Source organism: Nomascus leucogenys, chromosome 9, assembly GCF_006542625.1.
Source record: "Nomascus leucogenys isolate Asia chromosome 9, Asia_NLE_v1, whole genome shotgun sequence".
Lineage (NCBI taxonomy): Eukaryota > Metazoa > Chordata > Mammalia > Primates > Hylobatidae > Nomascus > Nomascus leucogenys.
In genome coordinates, this window is record NC_044389.1 from 34,453,872 (window position 1) to 34,481,669 (window position 27,798).

General features: G+C 49.8%; 2 protein-coding genes across 9 annotated transcripts in view; one reads left to right on the forward strand and one right to left on the reverse strand.

The window, feature by feature from the left end:
• The window catches only part of ZFYVE9 (zinc finger FYVE-type containing 9), a 202,904-nt gene extending 194,633 nt beyond the window's left edge, over positions 1-8,271 (forward strand). Inside the window, exons 17-19 of one of the 2 annotated variants that reach the window (XM_003264425.4) lie at positions 1,401-1,506; positions 6,358-6,534; positions 7,645-8,271. In XM_003264425.4, the coding sequence (XP_003264473.4) occupies positions 1,401-1,506; positions 6,358-6,534; positions 7,645-7,806 (445 nt within the window). In that variant the 3' untranslated portion in view covers positions 7,807-8,271. The remainder of the gene's footprint in view (positions 1-1,400; positions 1,507-6,357; positions 6,535-7,644) is intronic. The other variant, XM_030818798.1, reaches the window with a different exon arrangement.
• CC2D1B (coiled-coil and C2 domain containing 1B) lies at positions 233-27,798 on the reverse strand. 7 transcript variants are annotated; one of them, XR_004031708.1, is made up of 26 exons: positions 27,660-27,798; positions 26,118-26,200; positions 24,486-24,630; positions 23,396-23,502; positions 22,879-23,034; positions 22,330-22,455; positions 21,980-22,139; positions 21,610-21,788; positions 21,363-21,438; positions 21,154-21,261; positions 20,931-21,061; positions 20,590-20,662; positions 20,236-20,366; positions 19,686-19,803; positions 19,431-19,603; positions 18,906-19,031; positions 18,284-18,342; positions 18,086-18,202; positions 17,665-17,738; positions 17,497-17,555; positions 17,287-17,338; positions 16,731-16,830; positions 16,499-16,589; positions 15,421-15,550; positions 8,336-8,502; positions 7,711-7,788 (listed from the first exon to the last, which is right to left on the reverse strand). XR_004031708.1 is itself a non-coding variant. In XM_030818801.1 (25 exons), the coding sequence occupies exons 2-24, from the start codon at positions 26,184-26,186 to the stop codon at positions 15,422-15,424; spliced, it is 2,559 nt and encodes an 852-aa protein (XP_030674661.1). In that variant the 5' UTR covers positions 26,187-26,200; positions 27,660-27,798; the 3' UTR covers positions 233-269; position 15,421. The 7 variants fall into 7 exon arrangements, 6 of the variants coding, with proteins under 6 accessions (XP_030674661.1, XP_030674660.1, XP_030674659.1 ...); XM_030818801.1 differs by lacking the exons at positions 7,711-7,788; positions 8,336-8,502 and adding an exon at positions 233-269; XM_030818800.1 differs by lacking the exon at positions 8,336-8,502 and having other exon boundaries at positions 7,308-7,788.

Consider the following 27,798-nt stretch of genomic DNA (forward strand, 5'->3'; position numbering starts at 1 on the left):
GTGTGGTGGCTCACGTTTGTAATCCCAGCACTTTGGGAGGCTGAGGCAGGTGGATCACCTGAGGTTGGGAGTTCAAGACCAGCCTGACCAACATGGAAAAACCCCATCTCTATTAAAAAATGCAAAATTAGCTGGGCATGGTGGTATATGCCTGTAATCCCAGCTACTCAGGAGGCTGAGGCAGGAGACTCACTTGAATCGGGAGGCGGAGGTTTCGGTGAGCCGAGATCATGCCACTGCATTCCGGCCTGGGCAACAAGAGCGAAACTCTGTCTCAAGAAAAAAAAAAATAGAGATTCAAGAACATAAACAGGTTTGAAAATTGTTAGGGAAAGTTTAGAATCTTTGTGCCAATTATTTTGAATCCTAATCAGAATGGATGTGTATCTCCATGTATTTATACTTGTTGTATTTCAGGGAGGAAATTACTATCAGAAGTGGCCTTTTTGTTTAGGAATCTAGGAGTGATAATTTAGCACTAAAGGGAATGTGTTATGACAGATACATAGATACTTGTTTACACCAGCACTGTCATAATTAGCAAGCAACTTGGTCAAATAATTCCTTTTTTTTTTTTTTGGAGACAGAGTCTTGCTCTGTAACCCAGGCTGGAGTACAGTGGTGCAATCACAGCTCACTGCAACCTCCGCCTCCCAGGTTCAAGGTGATTCTCATGCCTCAGCCTGCCCAGTAGCTGGGATTACAGGCGTGTACCACTATTGCCCAGCTAATTTTTTGTGTTTTTAGTAGAGGTGGGGTTTTGCTATGTTGCTGATGCTGGTCTCGAACTCCTGAGCTCAGACAGTCCACCCACCTCGGCCTCCCAAAGTGCTGGGATTACAGGTGTGAGCCACCATGCCCAACAAATGATTCTTAATAAATATTTATTAGACTCCTAAGTTCCAAGCAGTGGGTCAGTAATGGGAATATAAGCACATAGAGGTGAATATATCATATTCCCTCCCCTTCAGAAGTTCATTTGTAAGTCAGGTATGCAGACATGAAGAATATATCATGACGAGTATGATTACAGAGTCAGGAGCAGAGTGAAAACAAGATTGAGTAGGTGACCATGCATTCACTGAAAGAAGGAATACTGGAAGAAGAGCAGGTTTGATTAATCAATTTCTTTACATTAAAGAGAACTAGCTCCTGGAAAAATGATTCCTTTTTTGCATGTGTGTTCTTTGAATTATTTCAGTGCATAGATTCTTTCCCAAGAGCTCAGTTCATGTATATTTTTATACAGTGGCTTCTTCTTGCTATGATGTGCTGCACAGGTGTGTTCAGCAGGGTACCCAGTGTAATTAGCAGGAAGACTTCTGCAGGAAAACGTGATAGGAAAAATGGCTTTTCTGACCTCAAGAGCTGCTTCTATCTTTCCTTTGCCTCTATTTTAGTGTCGTAAGTCCTATAGATGGGAAGTCCATGGAGACTATAACAAATGTGAAGATATTCCATGGATCAGAATATAAAGCTAATGGAAAAGTCATCAGATGGACAGAGGTAAGGAAATGAAACTTGGCATACTTGACCCACTTTGGGCACAACTTTTTGCTAGGCCAAGAGCCACATTCTGGGTTGACTCTGTAGGATAAGAAAAAAAAAATCTCTGAGAAAAATTTTTCTCGTTTATACTCCAATTCCTATCTGAAATCACCAGGAAGAAATGCTGCCAGTTGCATCCTGCACCCGTCTGATGTATCTTCCTTCCTGTGAACTAACTTTTAGATATTTCTTTGCATTGGAACTCAAGAAGAGTAGATCTCTGAGTGGTACATTCCATCTTTGCTGTATTCTTCAGAAAGCTGGGTCAGTTATTCTGTACTTATAAACTATCTTAGATAACACGACGGTCTTTAAAAAATAGACTTACTTCACTAACAAGAAAACTAGACCAGGCACAGTGGCTCACACCTGTAATCCCAGCATTTTGGGAGGCTGAGGTGGGCAGATCACTTGAGGTCAGGAATTCAAGACCAGCCTGGGTAACATGATGAAACCCCATACCCACTAAAAATATAAAAATTAGCCGAGGTGTGGTGGTGCACGCCTATAGTCCCAGCTGCTTGAGAGGCTGAGGCATGGGAATCACTTGAACCCAGGAGGCAGAGATTACAGTGAGCCGAGATCATGCCACTGCACTCCATCCAGCCTGGGTAACAGAGCAAGACTCCGTCTCAAAAAAAAAAACTAGGCTGGGCGCGGTGGCTCACGCCTGTAATCCCAACACTTTGGGAGGCCAAGGTGAGCAGATCACCTGAGGTCTGGAGTTTGAGACCAGCCCGACCAACGTGGATAAACCCCATCTCTACTAAAAATACAAAATTAGCTGGGCGTGGTGGCGCATGCCTGTAATCCCAGCTACTCAGGAGGCTGAGGTGGGAGAATTGCTTGAACCTGGGAGGTGGAGGTTGTGGTGAGCCGAGATTGTGCCATTGCACTCCAGCCTGGGCAACAAGAGTAAAACTCCGTCTCCAAAAACAAACAAACAAAACTAAAGCTCAGAGACTAATTAACTTGCTCAAGATTACAAGGCAAATAAATAATGATAAAATCCTGATTAAAACCCAGATCTGGCCAACTCCTAAGCTCTTTCCCACTGTATTAATTTGCTCCTTAACTTGAAAGCTGTATTAGAGGCTCACCTGGGAATGAGAGGAGCAGGGCAGTGACCCTTTTTTGTATGTACATATCATATAGATCAGAAAGTTTATTCTCTTTATCCCCAAGAGGTCTGAGAAAAAATAAAATATGAAAAAAATTTTAAAAGTTCTCATGAGTAAACAGGTAGATCTTAGATCCCTTTATTACTTTTGTACCTCATGTATGCTCATTTGTAAAGGATTAAATTATAAGATCTCTAGGATTCTTTTGAGCTTTGAAACTCTTATGTTTTTTTAAAAAAATTCTGTGACTTCTAGCTTTTCCATTTCACATGAAACAGAGACCCAGGGTTGTTAAATCTCTTACTCAAGTTCATATGGCTGGTCCCTGATAGCAGAGATGAGACCTGGTTCTCCAGTTCTGAGCAGTTGTCCTAAGGGACTCATCCTGCATAACAGGCTCCATGATTTCATATGCAGCCAAGGGATTTTAGTTGCTTGCTATGTAATGATTCATCCCTTTGACACATTTTGAGCAGTGCAGAGTCTAGAACGTGTAAAACACTTTATGGCTTATAAAGCAGTTTGACCTCTGTTCCCTCCTTTTTGCTCCCCAGTAGCAGTGAGGTAGGCAAGCTGCCCATCCTAAGATACAAATGAGAAAACAGGCTCAGACAGGTCATGTGACTGTAACTTTGGGACTGATGTTGGTTAACGGCAGAGCAGGGGCCAGCACTCAGGTCTCCTGACTCCCACTCTGTCATTTCATGCCACCACTCTCCAGTGCATCCAGGTACGGGGCTTCGGAGCTGCCTCCTTTGTAGTCCTCTCAGCGTAAGTTCCTTATGGAGCAGTAAGCTAGGGGTTGCTATATAGAAACATCGTGTATTTGCATTTCTGTATCTTTTATATTTTGCCTTTTTTTTTTTTTTTTTTTTTTTTTTTTTTTTTTTTGAGATAGAGTCTCGCTCTGTTGCCCAGGCGGCAGTGCAGTGACGCAATCTCTGCTCACTGCAAGCTCCGCCTCCCGGGTTCACACCATTCTCCTGCCTCAGTCTCCCGAGTAGCTGGGACTACAGGCGCCCACCACCATGCCCGGCTAATTTTTTTTTTTTTTTGTATTTTTAGTAGAGATGGGGTTTCACCATGTTAGCCAGGATGGTCTCGATCTCCTGACCTCATGATCTGCCCGCCTTGGCCTCTCAAAGTGCCTTTTTTTTTTTTTTTTTTGAGACTGAGTCTCGCTCTGGTCGCCAAGGCTGGATTGCAATGGTGCGATCTCGGCTGATTGCAACCTCTGCCTCCCGGGTTCAGGCGATTCTCCTGCCTCAGCTTTCTGAGTAGCTGGGACTACAGGCACGTGCCACCACGCCTGGCTAACTTTTGTATTTTTAGTAGACAGGGTTTCACCATGTTGGCCAGGCTGGCCTCAAACTCTTGACCTTGTGATCTGCCCGCCTCGGCCTCCCAAAGTACTGGGATTACAGGTGTGAGCCACCACACCCAGCCTTATATTTTGCCTTTATATAGTTTTATCTTCACAATAACCAGAGAAGTCAGGTGCTTTCCACTTTACAGAGGCAAATTAATTTTTTTTTTTTTTTTGAGATGGAGTCTTGCTCTGTCGCCTAGGCTGGAGTGCAGTGGCACAATCTCGGCTCACTGCAAGCTCTGCCTCCTGGATTCACGCCATTCTCCTGCCTCAGCCTCCCAAGTAGCTGGGACTACAGGCGCCTGCCACCACGCCCGGCTAATTTTTTGTATTTTTAGTAGAGATGGGGTTTCACCATGTTAGCCAGGATGGTCTCGATCTCCTGACCTCGTGATCTGCCTGCCTTGGCCTCCCAAAGTGCTGGGATTACAGGCGTGAGACACCACGCCACCGTGCCTGGCCTTTTTTTTTTTTTTTTTTTTTTTTTGAGACGGAGTCTCACTGTCACCCAGGCTGGAGTGCAGTGGTGTGATCTTGGCTCACTGCAAGCTCCACCTCCCAGGTTCACGCCATTCTCCTGCCTCAGCCTCCCGAGCAGCTGGGACCATAGGCGCCTGCCACCATGCCCAGCTACTTTTTTGTGTGGTTTTTTTTTTTTTTTTTGTATTTTTAGTAGAGACGGGGTTTCACTGTGTTAGCCAGGATGATCTTGATCTGACCTTGTGATCTACCCGCCTTGGCCTCCCAAAGTACTGGGATTACAGGCGTGAGCCACCGCGCCCGGCTGAGGCTAATTATTAAGTCTTCAGCCTGGCCAGCATGGTGAAACCCCGTCTCTACTAAAAATACAAAAATTAGTCTGGCTTGGTGGCAGGCTCCTGTAATCCTAGCTACTTGGGAAGCTGAGGCAGGAGAATCGCTTGAACCTGGGAGGCGGAGGTTGCAGTGAGCCGAGATTGTGCCATTGCACTCTAGCCTGGGCAGTAGAGTGAGACTCCATCTCAAAAAAAAGAAAAAAAAAAGTCCTTTGGGCCGGGTGCAGTGGCTCACACCTGTAATCCTAGCACTTTGGGAGGCTGAGGCAGGAGGATCACCTGAGGTCAGGAGTTCGAGGCCAACCTGGCCAACATGGTGAAACCCTGTCTCTACTAAAAATATAAAAATTAGCGAGGTGTGGTGGTGCACACTTGTAGTCCCAGTTACTTGGGAGGCTAAGGCAAGAGAATTGCTGGAACCCTGGAGGTGGAGGTTGTAGTGAGCTGAGATCGTGCCACCGCACTCCAGCCTGGGCAGTGGGCAACAGAGTTGAGACTCCATCTCAAAAAAAAATAAAGTCCTTTGGGCCAGGTGCAGTGGTTCATGCCTGTAATTCCAGCTCTTTGGGAGGCCAAGGCGGACAGATCACCCGAGGTCAGGAGTTCAAGACCAGCCTGGCCAACATGGTGAAACCCCATCTCTACTAAAAATACAAAAATTAGCCAGGCATGGCGGCACATGCCTGTAATCCCAGCTACTCAGGAGGCTGAAGCAGGAGAATCACTTGAACCTAAGAGGCAAAGGTTGCAGTGGGCAGAGGTCATGCCACTGCACTCCAGCCTGGTGACAGAGCGAGACTTTGTTTCAAAAAAAAAAAAAAAAAAAAAAGAACTTTAACTTCCTTTAGTCCTCTAAGGGACTTGCTCATGACCCTTCCTCTATGGTGCTAGGACTTGGGTCATCAGTTCCAAGTGTGTTCCACTTCTGTCTGTGCACAGTGCTGACACAGCGCCCGCCTCTATCGTGGCAGGGCTGTGTGGTGGAAAAAGCTCTGCAATAAAAGGCTCAGATGCCAGGCTCAGCCTGGCTCTTCCTCTGTCTTTTAAGTTCTTCTGTGCCCTTGAGCCAGTCAATTCCCTTCCAAGACTAATTGTAAAATAAAGCAGCTGGGTCACGTCAGCTATAAGGGCCATTCTCTTAGACTTAAGATCATTTTCTAGGTAAATTGTCCACATATAGGGATTACCTTTTAGTGGCATACAATGCAAAATGGAGGCCTTTTCTAGTTCTGAGAAGAATGTGCCATTGCAACCATGGAGGCTTGCAGGGAGTTAGGCAGGCTGCTGCTGCCGTTTTGTGGATGCAGAGACGGAGAGACGGATTTTTTTTTTAGGTGGAAGACATAAATGTCCGACTTTTCCTGGCCCAGGGACTTTATGGTGTCCTGTTCCTGTCATGTCTTCTGCACATCTTGAAGAATCAGGGTGCTCATATACAGTAAGCTAATCTACTTCTCCCAAAATCTAGGCACAAGTTTAAAAGTCTCTTTTGTTTGGGGAGCAGGTGTTTTTCCTAGAAAACGATGACCAGCACAATTGCCTCAGTGATCCTGCAGATCACAGTAGATTGACTGAGCATGTTGCCAAAGCTTTTTGCCTTGCTCTCTGTCCTCACCTGAAGCTTCTGAAGGAAGATGGAATGACCAAACTGGGACTACGTGTGACACTTGACTCAGATCAGGTATGACATGTCTTCCACAGCTTTTAAAGCTGGTCTTGGGCAGCATCTGTATTTCTGACATGTGAGTTTTTCTGCATCACCCCAGAGAGCTTAATTCTCCGACCTTGTGGCCTGACCAGATATAGTGTTCTGGCCCTCTCTTTAATAGTACTATACCCACATGTGATGCTTGGTCAGATTCTCTCAGAACCCTTTGAACTGTGGCTTCTTCACCTGCATGCCTTCCAAGGAGCTGGTTTCCTTCTTAGTGTGGGGTAAAGAGGGGAGCATGTGGTAGGACCTGCCAGGTCCTGCCTTGATGCTTACAAATCGCCAGACCTCTCTGTTCCCTCAACACTTTAGCTTCGAGTCACTTAGAACTTGGGTGTAGACTCAGCTTGATCCCCCTTCCCCACTGAGTATTAATTCTGCCCAGCAAGCTGCTTCTGGCCTGAGTGCTTATGAGGAGAAACTGGTTCCTGAGCACAGGGTTGTGCCATTATCAGGGAATGATGAAAGGTTCCGTGTCTGGCCCCAGTTCCTGACTAGTCATCAAGAAATATTTATTTTCTGCTTAACAGTTTGCCCAATGCTATACTAATGAAGTATTCTGGTCCTATCTCACGTAAAACAAAGAACAAGCATTTTTCTGCTAAATATGTGAGCCTCTTGAGGGCAGGGCCCTGATACATTCATCTTTGGATCCCTGTGTTTGTAGTTGCTCAGAAGATGGTGCATGGATGAACAGATGAATGCAAGAACAAATACTCAGTTCCTACCATGTTAGGGAGCTGTACATTGTGTATTTCCCATTTTAATTTTCACAACCAAAGATTAAGGTATTATTTCTGATACTCCATAACTTTTTACACACCTCTCCCCTTCCCCAGAAAACTAAGACCATAACAGGTTAAGTGGCTTACCCAGTGCCTCATGGTTGTCAAGTGGTCAGGAGGAGTAAACAACAGGATAAGTGACAATCCAGAAAAGAGGATAAATTTGTATTCACTGCCATATGTCTAGCCTATGGCCAAAAAGGACATCTCCTTTCCTGCTCAGCCTCCTTGCCCTCAGCCCTGGAGAGGCCTTCTCTGTTCAGTAACCTCTCCTCCTTTTCTCTCTCTGGTATAGGTTGGCTATCAAGCAGGGAGCAATGGCCAGCCCCTTCCCTCGCAGTACATGAATGATCTGGACAGCGCCTTGGTGCCGGTGATCCATGGAGGGGCCTGCCAGCTTAGTGAGGGCCCTGTTGTCATGGAACTCATCTTTTATATTCTGGAAAACATCGCATAAACAGAGAAGACTTCATTTTTTTTCTGTTCAGACTTGTTGCAACAGCAGTCATACCCAAATCATTTGCACTTTAAAACTGGAAGATTAAGCTTTTGTTAACACTATTAATGGGGTGGGGAATAGGGTGGGAGTGGGGGTTTGGGAGACGGGTGGGAAAGGGTGGTTGGGGGGACAGATGTTCCATAATTCTAAGTCTTCTATGCATTGTCCACCAAGAAGATCTGGGCAGCTTCTGTTCCTGCACAACAGTTATGCTATCCTCGCAGCTAATCCCATTCTGTTACTGTTTAGACAAGAATTCCGCTCCTCTCTCAAGATTTACGTATGGTCATGTGCTCAGAAATGCTCAAATGGGTACAACCATCACCAAGGGTGGGATGGGAGGGCAGAGGGAAATAAAATATGAAGCATCAGTTCTTGCACTCTTTGTACAGAATTGGTATAAAAAGGATAATTCCACACTGATCTTGTCCCAGTTATATCACAGCTGTTTATCAAGTAGAAGTCACACTTAGATTTTTGTTTTTACCAGATTATTCACTGAAGTGAATCGAAGACTCAAGGGCTTAATCTACTCTTCTAGTTTCGGAAAGGCAACTCAGTGTAAATGTCATATGGAGAGCAGAGCTGAGTTCAGGATTGCTGGAGATCTGCCCGTGTGGATGGCAGGTATTCAACTGGGTATTTCTGTGAATGCTGATGGAATACACCCAGGACATTTTTAGTTATAAATACTGGAGGAATTTAAAAATGCATTTTATTGAGAAATAATTTAAACTTCTAGGAAGTTGCAAGTACAAAAAAACCCATGCACACTTTACCCAGATTCCCCTCTTGTTCACTTATTAACATTTTGCCCCATTTGATTTGTTAGGGTTTCTCTCTCCCTTTCTCCTTCTCCATAAAAAATTGAGGCATTTGAAACTGGCCGGGCACGGTGGCTCAAGCCTGTAATCTCAGCACTTTGGGAGGCCGAGGCGGGCGGATCACAAGGTCAGGAGATCGAGACCATCTGGCTAACATGGTGAAACCCCGTCAATACTAAAAAAATACAAAAAAAAAATTAGCCGGGCATGGTGGCGGGCGCCTGTAGTCCCAGCTATGCGGGAGGCTGAGGCAGGAGAATGGCGCGAACCCGGGAGGCGGAGCTTGCAGTGAGCCGAGATCGCGCCACTGCACTCCAGCCTGGGCGACAGAGCAAGACTCCGTCTCAAAAAAAAAAAAAAAAAAATTGAGGCATTTGAGAGTAAATTGCATACATCATAGGCCTTTACTCCTAAATGCTTCTTTCCTAAAAATAAGGATATTCTCTTACACAACGGTAGGACAGTTCTCTACTTCAGTCAGACACTGATTTGATACGTTAACCTGGCATCTGCCCAATGATGTTCTTTGTAGCATTTTTTCCCTCCAGTAAACCTTCCAGTATAGAATCAGACATGGCTATGGCTGTCATGACTCGTCTTGATCTTTTATGTCATTGATATTTTTTTTTTTTTTTTGAGACGGAGTCTTGCTCTGTCACCCAGGCTGGAGTGCAGTGGCGCAATCTTGGCTCACTGCAATCTCCGCCTCCCGGGTTGAAGCAATTCTCCTACCTCAGCCTCCGGAGTAGCTGGGACTACAGACGCCCGCCACACCCCCAGATAATCTTTTTGTATTTTTAGTAGAGACAGGGTTTCATCATGTTGGCCAGGCCTGACCTCAAGTGATCCGCCATCCTCTGCCTCCCAACTCCTGACCTCAAGTGATCCGCCATCCTCTGCCTCCCAAACTGCTAGGATTATAGGCATGAGCCACCGCACTCAGTCTCATTGATATTTTTGGTGAATGTAGCCCCCCCCAACCCTGTTTTTTTTTTTTAACAGAAAACAACTCAGTTTGATATTTCCTCATATTTAGAAGCAGTTTATGTGTTTTTGCCCGTAATGACTTGATAGCCATCTGCCCCTTCATTGACTGGTAAATCTTGATCACTTGGTCAAGGTGTTGTCCAACTTCTCTGTATATCCGCCTACCTGGAGCTTATAACCAGTATATGTAGACTTTCAGACCATGCAAATATCTTGCCTATGAAAGTGTCCTGTTAAATTAGCATGCATTGATGTTTCTTACCTGCACTGATCTTTTACTATGATGTTTGCAAAACGATTTTCCAATTCTAGCGCATTCTCCAGCTTTACAGGTTGCATTTGGTAATCTACTATAAGCAGAAGCCCTTCCTTCCCAATTTATTCATTTAATTTTCATTATACACTCATGGCCTGTTTTTTTTGTTTTGTTTTGAAACAGTGTCTCACTCTGTCACCCATGCTGGAGTGCAGTGGCACAATCTTAGCTCACTGCAGCCTCAAACTTCTGGGCTCAAGCAATCCACTCACCTTGGCCTCCCAAAGTGCTGGGATTACAGGTATGAGCCACCAAGCCTGGCCTTTTTCAGTGGTTCCAGTTCATTATTTTGGTGCACAAATGATCTCAGCTTTAGCTAGACAAGAGACTCTTCAAGCTGGCTCCTACATCCTGGTGACATGCTATTTTTTTTTTTTTTTTTGAGTACTTCTTTTTTATTTCTATCCTAACAAGATGCTTCAGGCTTATCTTGTGCTTATCCTGCCCTAGCCCTGGAATCAGCCATTTCTGCAAGGAGCCCTGGCTTCTTTTAATGGGAGTGGTATTAGAAACCAAAATCTGGTTTATCCATGATATGTGTGATGCACTCTGACCTTTTTCTGTTTCATTAAAAATTTATTTTGATCTTAGACCAAATGGATTCCACAATGCACATTTTGAAAATACTGCTTTAGGGCAATGTACTCCATTGTCACTGGCGTCTTCTAAAAGCCAAGGCTAAACTAGTTTTTCTGCAGTATTAGTACAGCTCCAAGAATTCCCTGGAAACTAGTGCAGGCTTCTGGGACAGCGACAGGCTGCTCCCCAGTGGCTAGTGCTGGGTTTAGCACGAGGCAACAGCAGGCTGTGGAGCGGTTTGCGGCGGCAGCTGTTTTCCAGAGGCCTAAAGGCCTGGCCTGGGAAATGTCTGGGTAGGTTCATCCTGCTCTCTGAGGTGGGAGCTTATAGTCGACATCTGCCTCTCCAAAGGTTTTACCGGTGGTGGCTGCACAGAACTCTTACTGTGACCTTTCCCACAGGCTCAGAGGTACTCAGAGCTTCTAAGGGGGAAGCTTGGCCCACAGAGCAGCAGCTTCTCAGGACTGAGCCCTGGGAACCACTACCTCCAAACCTGACAAGAATAGGAAGCACTTGTTAACAGGGGCAGGTTATTTTTGGTCTAATAGCCAGCTTTGTCTGAACATACCTCAAAAGTTTGGAACTTCTACAGGGACTGGTCCTGTTTTCCTGTGGTTTATCTTCCTGCTTGCCATTGTACTTATTTATTCTGGTTCAGTGCAAGCTTTTAAATTCTCCCACTAAGGACAAACTCTGGCCCTCAGATCCTTTCTCAGCTGCATCAAATGTCCTCTGTGTTTAGTAAAATCATTTGTGGAATTGGGCATAAAATAGCCAATGCTAGTTAATTGTTTTCCTTGTTTATCCTTGCTTTTATACAGTGTATATTGTAAGAATTATATATAGCAAGGGGCTGAACCACCACATTTCGAAATAGGCAAATTTTCTGGATTGTAAACTTAAAAGATTGAGATACAGTGATCCTTCTATACTGAAGAGGAATAGAATTGCCATTCTGGTAATTTATTAAATTTTTAAAAATTATTAAATGCTTACCAAATGCTAGGCAATGTATTTTTATCAACATCTTCTGAGGAACTACTGGACTCTAGGGCTACAGATTTGAAATTATGCTTCTGTAAATTCCCACGTCTTGTCTTCCCCCAGCCACAGTGGTTCCTCAACACTGGTGGGCCCAAGATTTTCAGTTAAATTTACCTCTAGATAACTGGTCACCTGGGAAATAATTTATGCATTTAACACATTTCAAACAACAATCAACCTGCTGAACATAATTTCTGGAATTAGCAAGTTTGTAATGATGTTTCTTTTTTTTTCCTTGAGATGGAGTTTTGCTCTTGTTGCCCAGGCTGGAGTGCAATGGCACTATCTCGGCTCACTGCAACCACCGCCTCCCGGGTTCAAGTGATTCTCCTGCCTCAGCCTGCACAATATCTGGGATTACAGTCATGCACCACCACGCCCAGCTGATTTTGTATTTTTAGTAGAGATGGGGTTTCACATTGGTCAAGTTGGTCTCGAACTCCTGACCTCAGGTGATCCGCCCACCTTGGCCTCCCAAAGTGCTGGGATTACAGGCATGAGCCACCGTGCCTGGCCGGTTTCTATTTTTATAATGCAAAAATAATAATAATGGCAATGGGAATTCAGGGATTGTATGTAGTCAGAAGGGCTAAGGAGTGGGGAGAAATGATGCCATTTTAGAGCCTGGGCAGCTGAGGCAGAGAAGAAACAAATCCGTCTGTGGAGCTGACCCAGGTGCAAGCTCCCAGGATCTGCCAGTTTCAGTCGCATGGTTTCATCCTGAAAGCAGCTGCCCTTACTTAAGGGACAAAGTCTTTTAGGAGCTGCCCACAAATACTTGGAAAACAAGGCTTCAAAATCCAGAAGCAACAATGCAAATTTCAGAATGGTGCTATGAGAAAGGAAAAATGTTAGAGTCACAAGAGTTTGCCCTTTAATTGTAAGCAAGACTTCGTGATTCTAAAAAATTTCCGTAGTTTATTCAGTTCGCTAATTCAGAAGAAAGTGTGCATTGCATGAGATCAAAGAATTGAAAATTTTAAAATGATTTGGGTTGTAGCTGGCTCCGAACTGCAGGTGAGTCACTAATCTCCAGTGTTTGGTTACTGTATTTGTGTTTGTTTTGAGACAGAGTCTTGCTCTGTCGCCCAGGCTGGAGTGCAGTGGTACAGTCGAGGCTCACTGCAACCTCTGCTTCCTGGGCTCAAGCGATTCTTGTGTCCCAGCCTCCCTAGTAGCTGGGATTACAGGCGCTGGCCACCATGCCCAGCAAATTGTTTTTGTTTTTAGTGGAGACAGGGTTTTGCCATGTTGGCCAGGCTGGTCTTGAATTCCTGACCTCAGGTTATCCACCTGCCTCAGCTTTCCAAAGTGGTGGGATTACAGGCATGAGCCACCGTGTCCCGCCTGTTTACTGTATGTGGATAAATCTCAGGACAAGATGAGGCTGGGACAGGCTCCTCCCACTACCAGTGACACATGCATGCCTTTGGCTACAACAAAGGCCTTTTAAGAACTTCAGTCTCCAAGTCTGGTGGGAGGCTTTGTCTTGCCTCCTCAGCCTGGAGGTTCTGTTTTGAAAGAGCAAAGAAGCAGACTGAAATTGAATGGGTTGCAAAGGAGAAACCTTTAGAGCCATAGAAAACTTTGTATCTATAGACATAGGCCATTTACAGCAGAGGCCTGAATTTAGAAACTCCTAGAGCTGGCCGGAACTTTAGAGGATAACCACAGTGTTCCCTAACCCTCTTAAAGGGAAGCACTGGGTTGGATACACACCCTAAGGGGAGTAGGTTGGGTCAGGAACCCTTCCAGCCACCTTTCTTTGCTCTATAGGTCATCTTATGAAGGCTAAACACCCTCCTTTTCATTCTAGATTATTGCTGTGTTGCATACACGTGACTGCAATTAAGTGTTAAATCTCACATCTGTGTTAGTTTTGGTAGCTCACTTCTGATAAGATTGGCCAGCTGGGTGCGGTGGCTCACGCCTGTAATCCCAGCACTTTGGGTGGCTGAGGTGGGCGGATCACGAGGTCAGGAGTTCGAGACCAGCCTGACCAACATGGTGAAACACTGTCTCTACTGAAAATACAAAAATTAGCCGGGCATGGTGGTGAGTGCCTGTAATCCCAGCTACTCAGGAGACTGACGCAGGAGAATCGCTTGAAACTGGGAGGTGGGGGTTGCAGTGAGCTGAGATCGTGCCACTGCACTCCAGCCTGGCCGGCAGATACTCTGTCTCAAAAAAAAAAAAAAAAAAAAAAAAAAATTGGCCAGAGGGCTCCCAGGGAAAAAGAAGTCACTTGTGTGTAGTTCCCGCTCTGTGACCCACTAAAAGCTCTGCGTTTAAGGGCAGGGAAGCATGGTCCAGCCCTGTTATCCCCCAGAAGGACACACATACAAAGCTCAGTTCTTGAGCTGTGCTTATGCAATACTATAGTGATCAGTAAGCTGAATGTATATTTGCTTCACTTCTAACCTTTTTTAAAAGTGATCTTGAGGAATGCTTTGTTGATCTTGAATTAATGATTCAAAAAGGGGGTGGGGGAAGATGGGGTATTTCTAAGAAATGTAGAATATTTCAGTTTTGAATATTAAATCTATTACAACTCCAAACCCCTTCATAGTCTCCATCCATTCAGAAAAACAAAGCCAAAGGAGAGTTTCTTGGAAAAAACTAAGGAAGTTCCCCAGGTTAACCAGCTGAAGAGGAAAGGCTTTCCCTGCCCTCTCTCAAGAGGAAGCCACAGCAGCCGTTTGTCACGTTACTGCTACCCTGGCTTTTAAAAAGTGACAGGGAGCAGGACTTTTGTTTAGGACTTTGATGGATACTCTGTGTAGTTGAGTATAAAATCCCTACAATGAGTTAGACTTAGTTTCCTAAATAAATAAACATGTCTACATAAAATTTTATATATATATTTTTTCTTCCAGTTAACAGTCTTTTTTCCTGGGTGGGTGGACCAAACCCAAGATCCAACCTTCCCCCTTACTTCCCACCAAGTAGTACCAAAAACAAACAACTTTCCCCCTCCACTAGGTCCTTAGGGAAGCAGGAAGGCTAGTGCAGCAGCTGTCAGGGATAAAGGCACAGGCAGAGCTGGGGTGACGGAGTTGTCTGGGACAGGCTACCACTGGCCCACTGGAGTCACGGAACCCTGACATCACCCTCAGTAGGGGAGGTTCCTGATCACCCTCAAGTTCTCCCATCCCATAGTTACATCTTTTAAAGGCACATCTATAGAAGTGGTGCAACTGGAGGCAGGTGTAAGCTGTACACAGTTGCCACGCAGGGGTTAAGGGGCTGCAGGACTCCATGGTACAGAGGAACGAAGGTGTCCTTGCCCTCTTCCAGACTGGGGGCAGGGGGGGACAGCGGGGAGATGGGCTCCTGGAACCCAGCCTGTTTCTGTAGAGGCCCCAGAGGGGCCAACAACAGGAAAGACTAGGGTTGTGGTCAGTAGCGCACATGCTTAACAGGTCTTTGGTGCTTGGGTAGCAGCATCTCTCTTATGTACAAAGGCTTCTGAAGCCAGCAAAGCTGGGAAAGTCAACTCCTGCGCAGTCGCGGCCTGACTCCTCTCCTGGTGCTGGCCATCGGCTACACGGGTGCAAAGCACAAGAAGTCAGTCTAAACTGCAGTGAAAACACAAAGATTTTAGAAAGGGTTTCCTAAAGATAGTTAAACCTTGGAAGGTTACCTTCTCTTCCCAGTTCTACTGAGGAACATCAGAAACTCAGCCCATAAGCCCTACCCAACAGTTTGGCCTCTTCGTCTTTCTCACAGATGAGAAACTCCTAGGTTTTCTCTCCAGATACGAGTTGAGTAGTTGAGTAAAAGGAGGGGGCAAAGGTTCTGAAGGCCCAGAGAACTGCCCACCTCACAAGCCCCTGGGCTCCAGAACCAGCCAGTTCTCAGTGACCATCTGCACATCCTGGCCACTCAGAGGCTCCCGCAGCCTCACCTTCACCTCCAGCTTCCCCCCGGTGGGCTTCCTTCCATCCAGGACCTATGAGGACCACAGAGAGGGAGATGGTAACTAAGGGGACAGAGATGGGGAGCAGGCAGGTCCCTACATTCCCAGGAAAGAAGTGAGAGGAGCTAAGATGTCCTGTAGCATGAACATAGGAATCTCCATTCATGACAACCCTACCCTCCCAGTATTTGGAGGAGGAGGTGGTGGTGGTTTTAGGTGAGTCTTATTAAAAAAGTAATAAATCTAGACAAGCATCCTAGAGCTCTGTTCATTTTCTCCTCCATCCCCACAGCAACTTCTGGAAGAAACATTGGCTTGAAGAAGCAGCCTTCCACTGACCCAAACCCTCACTTCACAGATGGCCAAGAGAGAGAAGCAGATGACTCTATGTGGCAGTCAGCACTGGAACCCCACGCCCAGGGTTCCTTCCCATTCACCACGCTACTCCCTCTTCTGGGCAGAAGATGAGGCAGTTAGGGCACAAAGCAGTACAACAGGCCCAAGAAGTCCAACCACCCTCAGTGGCTCCAATAGAGACCAGGGCCCACATAAGAACAACTTCCCCAGGCAGGTAGTAGGGGCAGGTGTGCTGCAGTGGGAAGAGCTCCAGCCTACATAGGTTATCAGTAAGGAGCTGGCCATAGCTCTGCCAAGGACACACCATATGAGCTTACAGAACCCCCTTTCCTCTCGGACCTGAGTTTCCTCATTCGTCAGAGGCAAGGTCGTATAGTCCTTGCCTATGGAATCCATTGAGTTCATGGAAACAAGGAGGCTGCCTTCTCCTGGGTCCCTCTGAGATTTCTCAGACCTTCTGAACCTCTCCATCTGTGAAATGAGGATTCCACCTACTCTAAGCACACTTGTGGAGAATTTCAAATTAAGTAATGAGCACGAAAACCTACAACAAAGTGTGGCGTTCAGTGCATATTGGCTCTTCTTGTACCAACCCCTTTGGCTTGCCCACACCCCAGCCCCTACCTCCACAATTTCTCTGATCTCACACTCATTCTCCAGCCGCTCCAGTTTCAGGTGTGCTGTGCCAACCAGCTTGTCGCTTCTGAAGAACGACCTGGGGAGCCAAGAGGCAGCAGAGGATTGGACTGGGCAGGGAAGGCAGGAATGTGCTGGCTGAGCCCATGCAGGGGCAGCAGTGACAAACGCTCTTCCCTCCTCCCGGCCCGTGTGGCAGTGTGACCGATGGGAGCCTCACCCTTTGTGGAAGATCTCAAACTTGATGCCTTTGCTCTGGATCACCCTCTTGAAGCCCCGGTGGTTTCGGTTGATGTTTAGTTTGAAGAGTTGATCAAATTCTGGCAAAGGGGGAGAAAGCAAGGAGGGGCTTGGCTCTCGGGATTTCCTGAGGAAGTGGAAATGGAGGCCCAGGGCTGGCAGCCTTCCCCCGATCTCTCCACCTGCATTTTGGGGTGACTGCCTCCAAAGGGTGGTAGAGCATCGAGGTCCTGGCCTTGGAAGTGAGGTTTTGTACTCTTTTTAGACATAGATTATAACAAAGTAGGAAAGACTTGGAATTGGGATACAGAATTCCTGTGTTCATATCCCATTTCTACCACTTCCTTGCCATGAGGCCCCAGGCAAGTCCCTGCACCTCTCTTCGCGTTTCTCCAACTACAGAAGAGGCATGTTAACAGCACCTTTATCTCCCAAGTGGGGTGGATCAAGTTAAGGGCGTAGATGGGAACCCACTCTGGAAACACCAGTGCTGCCCACACACTGAGGGAGGAGAAAGGCCCACGTGTGGCCCTCACCTGGAGAGTTTGTGTTCTTCACCACAGCTGTTTTGCTTTTTTGAGCCTGGTCCTAAGCAGTGAGGAGGGAGAAGTCAGGACAGCATATAAACACAGAGGCACACAGGGCAGGCACTGCAGCCACACCTCCCAGGGATGGGAAGAAAGTGAGCACAGGGTCCTGGAATGCAAGGCGGGTTTCAGAGGATCCTACTTCTACCTGAACCTCACCGAGTTAGGGTAGTGAAACTCAAACCGCACAAAAGCATCCAGGTCATCGGGAGTCACCCCTGGGAAGGAGAAAAGGGAGTCAAGTCAGAGGGAGTGGTCAGGAGCCTAGCACTTGGAGTGGAGTGTCCGGGCAAGAGCCTCCTGGAGTAGAGGTGGCCCTAGGGTTACCTGGAGGGGCTGGGAGGTTCATTCCCCGGACAATGATCAGATGCATTTCTGTGCTGTTGAGTTCTGAGAAGATCCTAGAGCCAAGAGGGAAGGAGAAAATGCTCAAAAGTGAAGGACAGTGGTGGAACAGGGTCCCTTCTTCCAGGGCCTGTCTGCCCAGCTGGGTGGTGACAGGAGGGAGGGAAGGCAGAGCTGGTAGGCAGACCTTGGTCTCTGACTTCTGGTCCAGAGCTCTTTCCACAGCACCCAGACAGCTGTGTGCTCTCCACTAGCATGCACCCTGTCCTACTCCTCAGCAGCTCCAGTGCCCACAGCGGGGCCAGGGTTGGGAAGCCTCACTAAAGGGGAGAAGTCTCTGGCCTGGGCTCCCAGCCTCCTGCCCCGCCCTGCCTGGAGCCCCTGTTTCCCTAGGCCATGGTACCTCACAGTCTGGAATGTCTTCAACTCAAAGTGGTGGCTGGGAGGGTCGAGGCCCTGAGCCTGGGCCAGCTGCAGGATCTCCAGCTGTTTCTTACAGTCCTGAGCAAGCTTCTCAAATCTGACAGGGATGGGTATGCCAGCATGATGGTGGATTTTCTGCTCCCCACCCCATGAGCCCAGCCCCAGCCCTTGCACTTACCGGGTGGTCTCAGCCACATTGCCTTGATGCATGAACTGCTTGGAGAACAGCAGGCACTTCTGAAAATAGAGGCCCAGAATGACTGCCGAGCCCAGAGCAGGACCTGCCTCGGTTGGCATTCAAGGCTAGACTTCTCAAAGCTTCAACTTTCCTCTGTAGCCTCACCTCTCTCCTCCCACAACACAGCCCCAAGGGCACTACTCCCAAGTCCCACCACGTTTCTCTGCCTACACTTTTGCCATTTTCTCTTCTGAGGACAGCCATTTCCCAAATTAGCAACTCTTTCCATCAAAACCTAACTCAGACATCTCCTCAGAAGGCAGCCTTTCCAGAACAGGTGGCAGTTCAGATAGATACATACATAAACATACATGCACATCACAATGTTCTTTCCCTCTTCTCTGTTGTTTGAACTCTGTACCACCCCGAAAGAGGGGTATTAACCCATCTCACAGATGAGGAAAATGTAGTTCAGAGAGGGAAGTGCCTTGCCCAAGTCACACAGCGAGTAAGTGGAAGAGCTAAGAATTTGAGTCCAGGGCCGTGTGGTCTGAGCTCCAGGTCTTTCTCCACGGGGAGGCTGTGGGCACAGAGGGGAGGAACAGACGAGGGGCCTGCTGACCTCTTGTTGCTCCAGAAGCATTTTTTGCAGCTGGGCATACACCTCCTCTGCCTTCTGGGAGAGTCGCAGGTCCTCGTGGTGGATGAGGATGAAGTCACCCTCCTCATCCGTCAAGGGCGAAGGCACCTACCCAGGTCACAAGGCCCCTCGGGCCCCAAGAGTCAGATTACTCCTCTACCAAGTCCAACAAAGGCAGGAACCCAAACTAAATAATTCCTCAGCTTCTACTAAAGTCCAGTGATGACAACTCATCGCCTCCCATTCTATCCCAAGATAACACTCTTGCCTCCCATGGCCTGGCCCAGTCTTGTCATCTCTGACCACGGGCAGCCCACCTTCCCTTCTCCTGGTTTCCTTTGGGGCCGTGACATAGAGGGGTATGAGCAAAAGGCTCTTTCCCAGCTGTCATCATGTCCTGTCCAAACCCCACCTCATCCCAGAAGCTGCCCTCGTTCATAGCCTGTCAAGCCCGCCAGCCACCTTCTCCGCCTGAGAAGTCCTGGTGGTTAACCAGGTGGGACTCACCTTGGACAGATCAACAGGTCTGCCAGATCGGGCCTGGATGATCTGAGCCTCAAGACATTTGGCCACCCGCAGATGGGCTTTGGCCTGCTCCAGGTCCTGGCTGCGCTTGGCCTGCAGGGCTGCCCGCTGGTACTGCAGTTTCCGTGCCTCCAGCAGTGCCAGCTGCTCCCGCACTGAAGGGAGAAGGCCACTGGTTAGGGCCACAGCTGCCCTCTCTAGGCCCTCGGTTCTTCACCCTGCTTGTCCCCAACTCACCAGATGGACTCGGTGACTCCTTAGAACTTGAGGCCCTGGGCTCAGGCAGGCGCTGGGATGAAGGGACTGCGGGCCGTGCAGGTTTCTTGGCCACTGGGGCCTGTGCTGGGGGCTCACCCTGCAGGTGCCCAGAAGGCTGTTAGGAGGGGATGTCTTCCCCAGCATGGCCATGGCGGCTCCCAGACTTGGGCTGTCTTCCTAACACTGTACTAAATTGCTGTGTGACCTGAGATGGGTGGCTTCTCTTCCTGGGCCCTAAAAGATCTGAGAGCTAGAAGCAGCCTCAGAAGCTCTCACATCTAACCTCCCCAACAGGAGAGAGACTGCAGGGTAATGGGGACAGAGCTGGGGCTCTGGGTTCAGAAAGACCTTGGTTTGAATCCTAGCTCTGCTATTTCCTAGCTGGGTGTCCTTGGGCAAGTTTCTTCTCTGTACAGTGGAGGAAAGGATATGTACCTTATTGGGCTTGTTAGTATGGACAACAGGGTCTGGGTTTACCCCTCACCTGCTATTCTCCCCACCAGTCCTGGAGTTGAGCCCTCAACCAAACCTCATCCTCGTCTTCATCAGCCGGGGCTGTATCCTCTGCGGAGGCCAGTTTCTCTGCAGCTGCCAATGTCGCTGCCACTGCGTCCTCCTCAACACCCATAGTGGGCTCCAGGCCAGGGATCGGGGGAAATCCTGTGGGAGAGAGACGCATGGGAGGGGCAGGGAGCAGCCTCAGAGAAGCACAAAGTTACCCGGGGCCCTGTCTGGGGCACAGCTCTGCTAGGGCATGGCTGGGATGGATGGCTCCACAGCGGGGAGGCAGACGCATGAGAAGTCATCCCCACTGGCTGTCCCCTATTCCCTTCTTGCCCAGGGACCACCTCCTCACAGAGCCCCTAGGCCATGCCCCACTCACCTGGAGGAACAGGCAACTCAGCAAAGTTGACTTTCCGTCCTGCTCGGTGTGCTCGAATAGCATCTTGATATTGCTGCAAGGGAAGGAAGGGAGGGGCCTGTGGTCGGCAGCAGCCCACAGGCCCTCTGCCCAACATGACACACAGTGGAGCAAGGAGAGGGAGACTGGTGGGAAGACAGCAGCCAAGGGAAAAAAAAAGATCCCTAAGGCAGCAAGAGCCCCAGAGAGACAAACAGATGAAGGTTCAGAAAAGACAAGGACTAGCCGGAGGACCAGGGAGACAGAGCACCCAGCCAGGGAAGAGGCCAGCACAGGCAGGGGCTGCACAGCCACGGGCCCACCTTGGCAATTCGCTCATGCATCCGAGCCTTGCGCTCGTCCCCACCACTCCGGGCCTGGATGCCCGCCTCGCGGTACTTGTTCAGCCTCTGCTGCAGGGCATCCAGCACTGTCTGTGACTCTGTAGGGGCCACTTGAAGGAAAGAAGGAAGAAGTGGGCATCAGCTCAGCCTGCCCCCCAATGCCTGCAGGTCCCCACGCCACAGTCCCACCATCCTGCCCTACCTGGGGTTGCTGGGACATCAGGGGCCATCACTGGCTGGACTCGCTCCACGGCTGGGGGAATGACTGAGGGTGCTGTGGGGGCCTGAGAAGCCTGCCGGGGCTCCAGATCTGGGGGACCCAGGGTAGAGATGTAGGTGGGAGGGCCTGGCCAGCCCCAGGCCTGCTACTCCTCCCCAACCCCACCACAGCCTGAGCAGATGCATACTGACCCTCAGGTGCCGGGGGCATGGCACTGAGATCCACAGGCTGCCCCTTCTCCAGGGCCTCCAGGACAGCACCAAATCTCTGCAGAAGTTGGAAAAGCAGGTGTGGGTGAAAGCCAGGGGACCCCAAGAGCCTGGGCTGAAACAACCCCCACTCAGGCCAATCTCACTCAATCTCAGTCTAGCTCCCTTTCTGAGCCTCAGTTTCCCCATCTATAAAATGAGGGTGGGTGCCCTGAGCCAGATGCCATACCTTCCCAATCCTCATGAGCTCTCGGGCACGGTCTAGCTCTCCAGCCCGCTTGGCACTGAGGGCAGCCACTTTGTACTCTCTCTGTCGGGATGACAGCAGGGCCCGCGGGTCCGGGTCTGAGTCTGAAACGGGCTGGGCAGAAACGCCAAGGAGGCTGGTCTCAGGTTGGGAGGGGTTGTCTATAAGGAAACAAACAGTCCCCAGAGAGCACATGAGGGTCACAGAAGAAGGTGCCCATGGACCTCACTGGCCTGAGGATGTCCTGGGGAGGATGTGACCAATGGTAATGAACAGTGGTGGCAAGCTGGGGACACAGGCTGTGGGCTATGACCCCAGGAACTAGAACAGGATTTGGGGCATCTGCAGATACCTGACTCCAAGACGGGGGGAGCTGGAGGGTCTGCCTCAGGGCTCCTGTTGGCTGGTTCCTTGGGGGCCAGGGGCCGCTTTCCTAAGGCCACTGGAGGTGGGATCTCATCCTCACTGATCTTTCTGCCTCTCCTCACAGAGGCTAGCTGTGACTCCAAGGTCTGAGGGAGAGAACTGGTCCAGAAACCCAGCCAGCCATCTCAGCCCAGACCCTGCTCCAAGACAGCCCAGGGGTGGCCCCCTAACCCCCAAAGTCTGGTGGGGTGACCTCCCCTCCACTGGTGCAATCTCCACCAGCCACCATTCATGCAGCCCCCTCCCCTGCCCTGCTCCCAGCCTAGCCCAACTCACCTTCAGGCCACGCTCACAGCGCCTGGCTTTGGCTGCTTCGCCTGCCTCCTTGGCACTGGCCACAGCCTCTTGGTAGTTTCGAATCCGTTCCTCCAGCAAAGCATGTAGACCCTGAGATGCTCCGGCCTATGAACAATTCAGCTAAGGGCCTGGCCACTCCAGGGCCTGCTAGGCCTACCATTCTCCCTCCGCAGAAGCTCCCCTAGAAGATGGAGCTCTGGGACTCCAGGAGAAAGAAGAGCCTAAAAGCCTTAAGGCAGGAAGCAAAGGCTCACTGGAGAGGCCAGAGGCCATGGCAGAGGCAAATACAGAGCCCCAATTAGTGGAAGCCAGGAAGTGGCTCCCGGGGGTGGTCTGGGAGAACAGAGAGGCCTTTGAGGCTGGCAGCCACGGAGGAGTTTCTTGTGCTCAGTTTCTGTTTGGGGCGGCTACTGGAGGAGGGTCCTGGAAAGGGTGACTGCAGCCTTGCTGTGCAGGCCAGGCCACACATGTGTTATGTCTGGGCACACAGGAGCATCAGACGCACAGGGGCCCTCCTCCAGAACCCACCTGAGCTGCTGGGGCTGAAGCTGTCAGGACGGCTGTCTGCACTGGAGGTTCAGTGTCTTCTAGGCCGTTCTCCTCAGAGCCGCCTGGGTCAGCTACCTCATCACCATCCAGGGGCTCAGTCTCCTGGTCCACACCTAAGACTTCCTGCAGCTCCGTCTAAGGAGACAAAACACAGCCCAGGAGCTTGGGGTCCTCAAGACCATACCCACGACAGGACCTGAGAGTAAAGGACCCTCTCTCTCAGCAATATTCCCTAACATCAGTCACTGTGCCTGAGTCCCCTTCACCAAAACATTTCTTTAATCTGACCGAGGATAGCCTTGAAAACAGTAATTACTCCAAACCTGAGAATCCCCAACTGCAGAGCTTAGACCAGAAGTCAAAGAGACACGCCACCCACTGTACAGCAAGCACTCACTCAGAGTCAGAGAATAGAGGGGCACCCCCAGCCTCCTCTCCACTGCCCTCTCCTCCACCAGGCCCAAGCTTGCCTGGGATACCAGCCTGGCAGACACACCAGCAGCTCTGCATCTTCCTCCAGCCCTTCCTCCTCCTCCTCCTCCTCCTCCACATCCTGCATACAGTCTGCCGCCAACTTCTCGATGTGGGCCATGGGCAGGGGGGCTGGGGGAAGAAGGTCACAACAAGTCAGCACAACTCAGATAAGGTTGGGGATGAGTAAAGGAGGGGCTTGGTAGATCCACCCAGGCAGAAATCCCCCTTCCCTCCCACAGCAGAGTCCCACCTGGAAAACTGTTCTTCCTTTAAGACCCAGTTCAAAAGACCCTCAACAGGGAAACCTTCCTCGGCCCCCCACCAAGCAACAAGCTGTTCCTTTCTCTGCACCTCCGCCTACAGTAGCCTGACATAGACATGGCCATCCACTCTCTCCAACCTCCAACAACACCTTTCACATCTGTAAAGATTTTCAAAGTCCAATTGAGCTTCAAAACAAATCTGCAAGATGGATAATATCCCCTTTTCGTATACTGAATAAATTGAGAAACTTCCAACATTAATTTTCCTGTCACTGCAATCCTAGTAAGTGGCAGAGCTAGGATTCAAACCTAGGCTTGTGCCACCCCAAGGCAGGAACAGTGAGCCCCTTCCTAGGTCCTCCCATTATCCTCAGCTCAGGGACACACAGGATGGTGGAGGATGATGGGGGGATTCTCTGAGGGTTCCTGGTGAAAAGAGAGGAAGATTTAGACCTCCTGATCCTCCCAGGCCTAAAGTCTCTGTTCTCATCTGGGCTGTGGAGGGAGATTCCACTTAACTCACTAGACACCATTTCTATGTACTTCCTACGTACCCAGTTCATTCTGTGCTAACTGGGCCCCTACCCTACACCAATACCGTGGCTAGGGCTAAGGATGGGGACCTGAGTCAGTCTGAGAAACACATTTGTCCATAATGGGGAGGGGCCAGCCCAGGCCATGACACAAGGTGGGGAAGCAGGGCGAGGCCGCCTCTTGGTGGGAGTGCTGCAGAAGGTACATGGGTATTGGAAGGACCAGGGGATCTGGCTGGCTCCGTCCAGCTGCAAGGTACCACCAGCCTGTGCCCATCTTGTCCAGCACCAAGCCCAGCCCTGTGTCCAAACTCACCCTGCCCCTTGGGTGCTGGCTTCTTGCCTGTGGTTTGTGCTTCCCCTGTGAGAGCCAGCAGCTCAGCTTCCAGGTCCTCATCATCTTCAGCCTCATCCATGCCCAGCAGCATGTCCTCAGGGCCAAACTCCACAAAGAGCCCCATCTGAGAGCAGAGCAGGACTCTTAGGAACCACACAACAAGCAGGGTAGAGCCCAGCTCCAGAGCCAGACTTGGGGCTCTCCAAGTCCCAATCAGTGGCTCCTTCAGTCTGTGAGGCCCAATGTGCAGAAAGAAACTGAGGCCTGCAACATTACTCCTTGAGACACTTACCTTCCTAGGGTCTCAACAAAAAACCCAGTAAGACCACACTGAAACTGAGACAGTCTTGTGAGAGAGTCAGAATTTAAAACACACTACCATTATTACGACTAACAGCAATAGCTGCCACGCACTGTTCTTAGCGTTCTATGTGATTATCTTAACTACCTCAGTTAATTCTCACAATTCTGAGAAGGTGGTCCTATTTTTTAAAACTCTGGTAAAACACATACAACATGAAATTTACCATCTTAACCACTGTTAAGGGTGAGTTCAATGGCATAAGGACATTCACACTATCCTGCTACCATCGCCATCATCCATCCACAGAACTGTTTTCATGTTGTGAAACAAACTTTCTACCCATTAAACATTAACCCCCCTTCCTCCCCTCCTTCCAGCCTCTGGTAAGCACCATTCTTCTGTTTCCATGCATCTGACCTACTCTAAGTAGAGGTACATCCTTTTTTTTTTTTTCCTGAGACACAGTCAGGCTCTGTCGTCCAGGCTAGAGTGCAGTGGCGCTATCTTGGCTCACTGCAACCTCTGCCTCCCGGGTCTAAGCGATTCTCCTGCCTCAGCCTCCCAAGCAGCTGGGACTACAGGCACATGCCACCACGCCCAGCTAATTTTTGTATTTTTAGTAGAGATGGGGTTTCACTATGTTGGCCAGGCTGGTCTCAAACTCCTGACCTCAGGTGATCCACCCACCTCAGCCTCCCAAAGTGCTGGGACTACAGGCGTGAGCCACGGCACCCAGCTCACATTCTGTTTTTATCCCAATGTTCAGATGAAACTGAGACAGTCTTGTGAGACAATCAGAATTTAAAACAAGCTCTTTGCGACTTGAGTCTATGCCCTTTACCCCACCTCCTTTCTTACCTGCCTTTTTAAAGACAGTAAAAATGGACTAAGAAGTCTCAAGACGTAGGCCCAGAAGAAATAAAGGAAGAAAACTGGAGAGGAGACCCCCCTGTTCTTCCACTTGGGGCACAGCCATCTGGCCCTAGGCAGTGAAGTCCTCCCACTGACTACAGCCCTCATGCCCTGGCATCCCTGGCTAACAAGCAAAGTTCTGACCCTATCTAAGGAACCTTTGAGAGCACTGAGGTCCCATCAGAACATCCTAAACTTTGGTGATTCCTGAACCCTCTCCCCACTTGTATGTGGCAGAGACGAGTAGGAGGGTGTCTAAGGACTCTGCCACCTCCAGGAGGCATTGCTCCGTCTCTGAACTAATGGGGGAACTACACGTGATCCAGTTTGCCTAAGCTGTCTAGGGACCCCCATCCCCAAACTGACCCAGTAGCTTAGAAGGCTAAGTTCCATACCTGCTTGGCAGCAGCCACTCCTTGGCCTCTGGCCTGAGGGCCCTTCCGAGGTCTTGGCCCTGGCATCATGGCAGCCTAGATACCTATGGAAGAGTTACAGAGATTCAGGCTGGAGTAGCCCATAAGCCATGCCCCCAACAGTGCTACCTGTGGTAAGGTGTGGATAGTAAACTCCCAAAGAAGGCAATGCTGAACACCAAAGGATGGGTTACCTTTAATTAAAGCACTGAAGCAGCACAGGCCACGGGAGGGATGGGGGATCACCTGTTAATGGGTTTACTGGGGAGTGTTCTGAACGGACTCAAATTTAAAAAGCACACTCAGGGAAGTACTCTAGGTTCAGGGTGGGTGGAAGGCTGGGTAGAATTCAGAAAGGCTCTAAAGCTGTGCTTATGGAAGTCACAGCTGGCTATTTAATTTTAAATTTTAATGAATTAAAATGAAACAAAGCTAAAAATCTAGTCCATAAGCCACAACAGACACATTCCAAGTGCTTAACAGCCATATGTGGTGAGGGGCTATGACCAGACAGCACACACACAGAACATTCCCATCATCCAAGGACATTTCATCAAAGTTCCATCTCACAGCTGTGCTCTGGAGAAAGCTGGCTCGGCATTCTGATTCCCATAAAGATCTCACAGTTATTCACAGGACCTCCTGTGTCAGACCTTGTGCTGGGCACTGGGAGCGCAGAAATGAATCTAAAACGGTCTCAGCCTTCAATGACCATTTACAGGGTGGAGGTAGACTACAGGGGGTTGCCCCAGGGGCCATGGGTGCCCTGAGGTGACCCTTTCTTCAGCACTGGGAGAAAAGGCTCCTCCTTCGAGGCGGTGACGCCTGGGCTGAGTCACGCAAAGTTGGGGGAAAGAGGGGAATAGGATTCCAAGCCCAGGGAACACCTGCCGGCTCTGAAGTGGGGAGCAGCTTGGCCTGTACAATGGAACCTGAGGCCTGGTATGACTGGGGCATAAGCAGTGAGGCCTGAATGCACAAACCGAGGTGCAAATGTGAGCAAGCAGCAGAACACGAAAACCTCTAAGCCGAAAAGCGTTTGGGCATTATTCTGAGTGCGCTGGGAAAGAAGTGGCGGGATTGGATCGGTGTTTCAGAAACCCCATTCTGGCAGCAAAGGGAAGGTGCACAGGAGGTAGGGGGTAAAGGCAGGAAGCCGGCGCATCTCGCCACAGCCCAGGCGGGGAGACCAGCTGACGGGCGTGGAGGCGGCGGGGAGCGGGCGGAGGAGCTGGCTGGCGCCGCGGGGGACTCTGAGTGTCAGATTTCGGGACTTAGGTGAGCGGCAGGGCCCCCGGAGTGACCCCGGCTCAAGTGAAAGCGAGGCCGGTCAGACACTCCAAGGCTGCGGCCCCAGTGACAGGGCCAGGCCTCAGGAAAGGTGTGCAACAGAGTCCGTAGGGGGAGGCGACACGGGACCACCACTCCCGCGCTGCGGGACGCCGCCCTGCCCCGCCCGCGCCGCCTCCATCTACCCCGCAGTCCCCAGAGCTCCCCACGCCGAGAGGCGGGGACGCGGCATACCTCGCGGTGAATCCGAGCCAAACCCCGGCCTTGTCCCACCCGGCACCGCCCTGGGCTCCCGCGGGCCCTGGGCCGCAGCGGTAGCGACAGGAAGCGCCCGCCGGGGAGGCGGCTCGCGCGCAACACGTGACCCCACTGG